At 39.0% G+C, this 9,404-nt stretch overlaps 1 protein-coding gene across 1 annotated transcript; it reads right to left on the reverse strand.

Annotated features, from left to right (window-relative positions):
* Positions 1-349: 349 nt before the first annotated feature.
* LOC121510237 (arrestin domain-containing protein 3-like) lies at positions 350-7,744 on the reverse strand. The gene is made up of 7 exons (XM_041788200.1): positions 7,483-7,744; positions 6,673-6,717; positions 6,515-6,575; positions 4,024-4,174; positions 3,490-3,586; positions 3,152-3,408; positions 350-1,565 (listed from the first exon to the last, which is right to left on the reverse strand). The coding sequence occupies exons 1-7, from the start codon at positions 7,742-7,744 to the stop codon at positions 1,305-1,307; spliced, it is 1,134 nt and encodes a 377-aa protein (XP_041644134.1). The 3' UTR covers positions 350-1,304.
* Positions 7,745-9,404: the final 1,660 nt, after the last annotated feature.

Raw genomic sequence — 9,404 nt, forward strand, 5'->3', positions numbered from 1 at the left:
CTTTTCCACACTGATAGATTTTAATCACTCTGTTTCTCATTTGTTCTTGAATCTCTTTGGATTGTGGCATGATGTGTTTCTATTTGAGATCTTACAGCCTACTTCACTTTGTCTGACAGTTTCTATTTAAGTGATTTCTTGATTAAACAAATCTGGCAACATTCCGAAAAACAAGCAACACAACGAAAAATAAACTGATGCATACTTTACTTTATTCATTTTATAATAACCACAGAAATGTTTTCTGTTTTTCCTAACTCAAGGAAACTGGTTGGATCCATATTGTTTACCAAAGACACTGTTGGACATTTTCTCCACCAATTCCTGCAGTCATTTGACTGAAAATATTTCTAAGACACCAACGTACCCTTAAAAGAATGTTATGTTTTTTTAAAGCAGGATGATAAGGCACTTGTCAAGTATGTGTAGTTCAGGAGGTAAACTAGTTCATAAATAGAACCAAATTTAGCAGCTCTAAATTACTCTAAAATATGGCTTAACTTATAGGACTTTTAAATAGACAAGATGATATTTTGTGAAATATAAGGAGAAAGTACTAGAATATCAAATAAAAGCAGCAGGACATGAACTACTTGTAAGCTATTACAGAAATGTCTCAGACTTAAGTGGCTATATTTATTCACAAAATTGCTAAAGACAGACAAAAAGCATCCCATATATTCTTTTTTTTTTTTTCAAATTATTTAGATGTTATCCGAGCACTCCCTTTACTGTATAAAATATAAAAAATACATTTTTACAACTCTGAGAAAACAGGCCTATTGAGGGGACTGACATCATTTTTCTTTTATTTTGATACTTTTATAAGATTAGGGTTTTTTGTAAAAACAGCAACTAATTATGCATAATGTTCAAAATTGTAAACAATAGGCTAAAATTGTGTTATTCAGTCAAGATGTTTTCATTTGTTTTTTGAGTAAATGTAAATGAAGGTGACAGGAAGTGCTCTTCTGAAATGTTGCTTGAACTATGGTGGACACTATAGTTTTCTTAATGTAACTAAGCAGCAGCTTTCATAAGACCATCCATGACTATTAAATGTCCTTATCTGGCTCAAGTGGTGACATTTCATGTCTCAAGCCTGACCTGAAATAACCCTGATGAAATTTCCACACCAATAAGTTGGACTTGAGCTCTTTTTCAGGCCATAAAATGCATTATTTAACAGTTTTTCCCAGGCAAAGGGCCTACCAATCTAAAATCAGAGTGATGCCTTTATAGAGGAAGGAGAGGACATGCATTACTCACACTTCAGAGATTTGCCTTACAGATTATCTTGGTCTCTAATATTTGTTTCCAAAATCTCTCAAAGGTGGGTACATTCCATACGATCCGTAGGAGGGGGGAGGATCCAGAGGCTGTGGTGCTGTTGGTGGTTGTGGTGGTACGGTCCCCCATGCTGGTGGGTTCATGATTCCAAATGGTTGGTATCCAAAGGCAGAGGCAGCAGGTGCTGGTGCCACAGCAGGAACCTGAGCAGCTGGCAGGATGACTATGGGAAATTTGATCTCAGGGTCTGAAGCATATTTGATGTCAAGGTAGACCTGTGAAAACATGTTTTCTTGAAACATAACCTGAGTTTCAACAGTCATTGTTTATCTGCACAGCCAGATCCTTATGTAAACAATGCATACAATCAGAGGGATGGGTTTGTGCAAACTGCAGCTGTAAGAGCAAATTACTTTGACACAGGCTACATCTATATACTGCAGCTGCGGAGTCTGTGTGAAGTCAGCAGAGAGCAGGAATCAAATATTTAGATATGTGGACACAACCACACTGAATACTCAGTCAGTTTTGTTTACAACAATTATAATAATTAAATTTATAATATCTAACAATCTACAACAATTTTTCCAGTTAGACCAGCCACACACTAGACGATTTTTTAATCTGAAACGATTTTAAATCTGTGAGAGACCACAGACGTCAGGACAATTTCCAAAGATTCTTCCTCTTTAATAATCTGAACGCACACACTAGACGACTCAGCCAGACTGTCAGATCACTGGAGACCACACACCTCCCAACCTGCCTACCTGCCTACGACTTCGTGTGATCACGTGACTTCAGGAAAGAAAAAAAAAACAAAAAACAAAAACAAAACACAGATGTCTGTCGACATCGTCTTGCTGTTTCTCCACAACAGGCTGCCCTGGCATGCATTACAGGTGCAGCAAAAAATCATAAAACATGGGAAAGACTCAGGATGAAATCATGGCTGAAATTAAGATAGAGTTGTGTTTATAGCTGTGAGCGGTGAAAGTACCTATGATCCTGCTGTGATGCTACCCCGTCTGCTTGCTCTCATTGGTTGTTGTGGGTACTCTGCCAGAGGCACCATGACCTAGAATCATTAATATCAAACGTGTTTGACTTTTATGATTCAGGATTTTGGAGGCTACGACGCGATTTGGAGCAGTCAAACAATCGTGTTGACACTACACACATGAGGATTATTCGGACAAATAGTCATTTGCGACGAGTCTCCTCTGGGGATACGCCCCCACGATCGTCTGGGGACGCAAATCTTGCCCCGAATCGGACTTAAAATCCTGCAGTGTGTGGCCGGCTTTACTAAATTCAAAACTGAACTCTGTCACAGACTTTATAGGTGCCGAAAAAGTTGGAACCCTGGATCTGCTCCTGGTCTGTCCTGATATCGCTCATCAGTGTGAAAACTCTAGCCGTGTGCAATTATCGCTTCCTTGCGCATAAGCACGTAAATCTTTACAGTGAACGCTGACATTAGACCACCACTGTAACAGAGTAAGACAGCTGGAGCAGAGGCATGGATAAACAGAATCTCCTTGTCTCCCTGGCAGGAAATTTATCATGGTGGAGGTATCAGTAGCAGAACAGGTAACAGAACGTGGCGCAGCTTGGTTCGGCCAACTGGTGATGGAAAAGCAAATCAGCATGGCTTGGTTTGGCTCTGCACGGCCAAAGGTCGTAGTGGAAAAGCCCAATGGGTAACCAGAATTTCTCATCCTGCTCCAGATGACAAAAACTGACTTGCAATGATACCGTCATAAAACTGACTTGATTTCTCATCACAGTTTATCTATCCTCAGGAGTCATAACATCCCAGAAAAAATGAACACACCTTGGTTGTCTTTTACACACTTACCCTGAGTCTGTACTCTGCCTTGATGATATTGCAGTTAAGGATGGATGGATCGGCATCATGGGGAATGGTGATGACTTGTGATACATTCAGGCTAGCAGAAGGAGGGATGGGGTCCCCCACTTCTTTCAGGAGATCTTTAGTACTAACTCTTCTTTCCCCATCTGCAAAAAAGCTGTGCTTCCTGTACACACAGTACTTGGGTTTGATCTCCCGAGATGATTTGTTCTCAATGTAGGCAAGGACTTTTACTCCCTCTCCTGCAAAACAAACACAGGAATCTAACTAAATAACTCCTGGGATGAGATTTAAAATGTTAAGTTAATTTTGAAGGCTCTTACCTGGGAGAAAACCTGATTTCTCAAGATTCACATCCATGGCTACTGATCCAGATGTGAAAAACTTCATTTTCTTATCCTTGGACTCATGCTGTGGTGCCTGAAAGAAGATAGGATTAATAAATGCAGTACACTTGCACAAAAAACAGAAAATTCTTAAAGTGAGTTTCAAAGGACTTTAATATCCAGGTTTAGTGCCTCGTGCACAAAATGAGCCCATCTAACATGTGAATGATAATGGTATCAGGAACTCAAAAATAATAGACAACTTCATATGGTTTATGGTTTACAGGTGTTGTTGCACCAGCAATATAGCGCAATTAAGGAACATTTTATGTCTACTTTTATACATGTGGGTTTTCTGAATGCAGAAAATGTGAACATTTGAATACTGTACATCCTTTATAAGAGGAACTTGGTCCTATACTTCAATGCAAGACTGCAAAGGCTTTGTTTTCCTCATTGGACATCTGTCAACAAGGCGTTCAGACTTGTTTCACAGTGAGAATGACAGGATGACAACACAACTCCACATACCATTAACTCTGGGATACTGCTTGCATCTGTACGTGACACAAAGTTGATTTTGGTTTTATCTTTCTGGTCAATCCTCATTGATCTGCTCAGCTTGGCTATCAGTAAGTATGTAATTTTTCCAACAGATCCAGTGAAAGAGGATGGCATGTTCCTAAAGCACAGGAGCAGACATGAGAACAGACAGGACAATTATAAGATTGCATTCTAACAAACAGCAAATCCTAAAGTCGATCCATTAAAACAGAGGAACCTTTTCAAATGTCCCCTGTAACATTCTTAAACAGGCTTGATGCATCACAAATTTTTGGTCTGAACTGAGCTTAAGATTTTATTTGATTTTATTTGAATTTTTTTAATCAGAAAAACCTCTTGAGATAAGAATCTCATATAGAACAGTGTCCTGGCCAAGACAGGCAGCAGCAGCATAAACATAGACACAGACAGAAAAACAGATACTACAGTTATAGAAAAAAAAATCCTGAGCCACAGAGCAGAAAAGTTATCAGTCAGAACACCTACCACCCAACACATCTTCCTCTAATACCTTCTATCTACTAGGGGTGGGAATCACTTGTGGCCCCACGATACAATATTACCACAATAATTATGCCACAATTTGATATTTTTGCAATTTTAAACATTTTGCAATACACAGAGTATTTTGATACCAAATATTGACATATAATGCTATCTACCATATTTTCAAATGTTTAGCTGATTTGGCGTTAGCCTTGCCTTCATTTTTAGCATATTACTGCAGTATTTTAATTTTATGGGGCACGCCTTGCAAACTCCATGTTTCATGTCCGTGTTGTTTGTGCACTGCTTGCATTCCTCATGTCCTTTCCCTGGTGCTGCCATATCAGTAGTACTAACTTTCTCCTGCTGTATGAAGTCACCTCTGCTGACCTCACTGGAAAAAAGGGTGCAACAGTATCATCAAGTGGACAGAAAAGCAACTGATGCTAATTATCCAGTATCATAGACTTCAGTTCATATTAGCAGTCAATTTGAAAAAAAAAAAAAAAAAAAAAAAAAAAAAAAACGATACTTGATAGAAGATACAATATATTGCTGTGCAAAATATCCCAATACTATGCTGCATTGATTTTTTCCCCTCAACCCTTCAATCTACCCTTAAAAAGGTTTAAAGAGACCAGCTCCTCAAGACAAAAGGTCCCCTGTAGTAAATTCCAGACTGCAGGAGCAGCATACCTGAAACTCTATTGACCCATTTCATGAGGGATTTTGGGAACAGATAGCGGAAGTAAATTTTGTGACTGAGTCACAGAGCGAAGACTGTAGCTTCAATCACTTTTCACATGATTAAAATCACACAAGTATGATTAAAACAGATTGAGTATAGCCTTGTAAATAAGGATGCAGTGATGCCAATGATTTGGCCTATGCGTGTCAAAGAAGGCCAACCAACTGGATCATACAGAGTACAGTGAGACTTTAGATTACTTATAAACCTCTAACCTTGCAAAGCAGATGGATACACCTGTTTCCTTGTTTCTCACTGGCAAATGAATCTTGCAAAGCTCCCGTCTGAACTGTTTGGACCCGGTTAGAAAGTGACAGGACCAATCAGCGACAAGGGGCAGTACTTTCGGGTGCAGCAGAGTCGTGACGTAAGCAAGCAGCAACAAGAGGCTGGTGCGGCTATGGCAGAAGACATTAGCATGGGTGCTGCTAAAGTGCCAGTTTTATCAGATCTTGATGACATTTCTTTGTTAAAAGAAGTACAACAAACAGCAGTGAGTTTGTTTTTTTTTTTTTAAACGACAAAAGTCGTGCACTGACATGCCGTTAATCACCATGGTTTGCGTTATGCAGTTCTATATGGAGTTTAAACAGTATCCAGAGATTTAAAGCATTGAGAAGATGCATGCATGTATAAAGAATCACCAGAATCAGAGGCATAGTTGTGGAAGGCAGGTGCAGCTGCTTTTTCTTTGAGATTGAAAACACCATGAGTTTGGTTTTAAGACTCAATTATTACTCACGCAGAGTGTCCTGCACAATATCATAGGCTTATTGTAAGCAACAGAGAGACTGATGCTGCATAGGAGCAGAGTAGTAAATGACAGTATCATCTGCACAGAAAAAAAACTGCATTGGGTACATACTGTCAACATAGAGTGTAAATATATAATTAACAGTGGAGGTTAATCTCTCAACCTGCACACTCTGTGCTCTGTTTGATAAATGACTGTCAAACTACCAGAGTGACTGATCAGACACAGCAACATTAACACAGTAAGATGTGCAACACAGTCAGGCAAAAGCGTCATGTTCTAATGTCAGCCACGTTTTCTGTCCTCCAACTATGAATGGATCACTGCCTGCAGATAGCCTACTGACTATAGTTTGGGAACCCAGGATAAAAAGGTACACAATTACTTCTTTATTCAATCACTTGATGTTATCAGGATGCACAGGATAAGTGTCAGCTCATTGTGGTACAATTAAAAGAATGATTACTCACTGGAAAGGGATCTGAAATGTGAAGGGGTAAACATGGACTCCTGGGGCAACAACACTGCTATCTGGAACACAACAAGAAATTGTACACATATTTATAATACACTAGTATTTAAAACAAAAACTCCCCTCAGCCACAAAGGTCTTCACCATAAAACTTACATGTTTCTCCATTCTGTTGTGTAAGCAGGGTTTCATTGTCATCACCTGGAGAAGAATCACAATCACACAGCAACTTAGCTTTGTTTTTGAACTTTACGTGATTTCTCTGAATATGCTCAAAAACAGAAAATCATAGCAGAACATGCCAAATTTGACTGGTTTACCTTTACTATACAAACCCTCAAAACAAGGAGGTTGAAGAGCAAACTAGCAAATAAGGAAAAATACTACTTAATTTATTAATCTTCATGTCAGCTCATTGACTTCAGTCATACCGAGCCAATATGAGTTAAGGTTAGGATGTTAAAATTCAAGATAGGAGGCCAGTATGAAAAGGGAGGAATTAAAACTGAAACAGGTATGAAAAAGACACATTGGAAAATAAATAAAATAATAAAACACCAAAAGATAGTTCAGTAAAATACCTTAAAATAAAACTCCTAAGAGCAATTTAAGAAAACCAGAATTAATGAGAAAATACGACATAAAAATGGTAGTTTATTTTAATTTTGCTACTCGTTTTTCAGAACTTTAATGGTCATGTAACGTCTGCACGAATGCCTTATCTCTGCGTCTGCAATAAATAAAAACTTTACGTGTTTTATATCATTGTCTGTTTATCGTTGCAGATGGCATGTTATTTAAATGAAACCCGGGACCAACAAGAAGAGGTCAGAACCGGTTTGGCCGGTTTATTTCTCCTTCACTATCATATAGGCTACATAAACAAACAGTCCAGTATTTGGAGAAGCGGGCAGTTATTCTATAAAGGTACCATTTGGTCCTTAAAAGACATCTTTTTTAACTTACCTTTGACGTCTTTGTCTCGAATGAAGTAATGTTTGATGCTGAAGTACTTGTCCTTGGAGTGGTACACAGCAGTAACGTGTCCGTGGCTCTCTGTCCACAACACTTCGGCTTTCCCTTTGAACTGGATCATCAGAGACTCTATCTGGCAGTCTTTGGCTACTTCCAGAGTGACCTGGCCGGAGACCCAGTCGCCATTTGTAAACGTATTTTTCTCATTGATAGGATTAAAGGTGACTTTGAGGCTCTTAACAGTGGACGACATGGTGCCAAATGTGGAAAATGAGAAAGAGAGGGGGAATTTGAAACCCAAAACAGGGAATAAAATAAAGACCATCCCACACTTCCTTATTGGATGTATCCCGGTCCTAAGAGGGTGGAGTTTTCCGCTCACACCTTCCTCTCTTATTAGTAGCCTGTCCATCAGCTAAGATGTAATAATACCCATTTCTCTTTCCAATAAAATAACAACCATATAAAAAATAATGACAAGCACCCCTCACGATATAGGGAGTGTTTGACAACTGAATCTTTCACAAGTAAAAATAGTGGGGATAACTTACCTAACACAGCTTTTCCAAACATCCCAGTGTTATTTTGGATGCCAGTATTATTTTACTTTGCACACAGAAACAAAATTATTTCTCTAAAACCAAAAACTACCAGGGTCAAAATTATTAGCCCCCTTTAGAACTGACCTATTAGTTGAGCCATAGTAAAAAAAAAAAAAAAAAAAAAAAAAAACACAGTTGGTCAATGATGTGCCTTAACTTTGCAATGTGCAAAGCTTGTAAAATCAAGTTGAAACCAAGGGTTAGTTTACAACTAGTAAAAGCCTCAGAAAGGGTTTGAGCTGCCACTTGAGAAGGCACCATGCCAAAATCAAAATAAATCAGTTTAATCTTGAGAAAAAAGGAATTGTTGATGCTCATATAGTGCTGTGAAAAAGTATTTGCCCCCCTTCTGATTCTGGATTTTTTTGAATATTTATCACACTTAAATGTTTCGGATCATCAAACCAATTTTTATATTTCACAAAGACAATCCAAGTAAATACATAATGCAATGTCTGAATTATTATTGATTTTTCATGGGGGGGAGAAAATCCAAACCTATCTGGCCCTGTGTGAAAAAGTATTTGCCCCCTGAACCTAATAACTGGTCGTGTCACCCCTGGCTAACTGGTGATGAGTCTTTCACATCGCTGTGGAGGAATTTTGGCCAACTCTTCTTCACAGATTTGTTTTAAATCAGCCATATTGGAGGATTTTCCAGCATGAACTGCCCTTTAAAAGTCACACCACAGCATATCAATAGGATTTAGGTCCAGACTTTGACTTGGCCTCTCCAAAACCTTAATTTGGTTTTTCTTGAGTCATTCGGAGGTGGACTTGCTGGTATATTTGGGGTCGTTGTCCTGTTGCATAACCCAAGAGTGCTTGAGCTTGAGGGCACGAACTAATGGCCTGATGTTGGCCTTCAGGATTTTCTAGTAGACCGCAGAATTCATTGTTCAATCACAGCAAGTGGTCCAGGTCCTGAAGCAGCAAAGCAGACCCAGACCATCACACTGACACCACCATGTTTGACTGTTGGCATGATGTTCTTTTTATCAAACGCTGTTATTTTTACACCAGACGTAACGGGCCACAGTCCACAGAATATTTCTGCAAAAGTCTTGGGGATCATCAAGATGTTTTTTGGCAAATGTGAGACAAGCCTTGGTGATCTTTTTTGTCAGCAGTGGTTTGGCCTTGGAACTCTCCCATGGGTGCCATTTTTGCCCAGTGTTTTTCTTATGGTTGAGTCATGAACTCTGGCCTTAACTGAGGCCTGCAGGTCTTTGGATGTTGTTCTTGTTTTTTTTGTAACCTCCTGGGAAGGTTCACCAGTGTTTCCAGTTTTCTCCATTTGTGGATAATGGC

The sequence above is a fragment of the Cheilinus undulatus genome, linkage group 5, assembly GCF_018320785.1.
Source record: "Cheilinus undulatus linkage group 5, ASM1832078v1, whole genome shotgun sequence".
Lineage (NCBI taxonomy): Eukaryota > Metazoa > Chordata > Actinopteri > Labriformes > Labridae > Cheilinus > Cheilinus undulatus.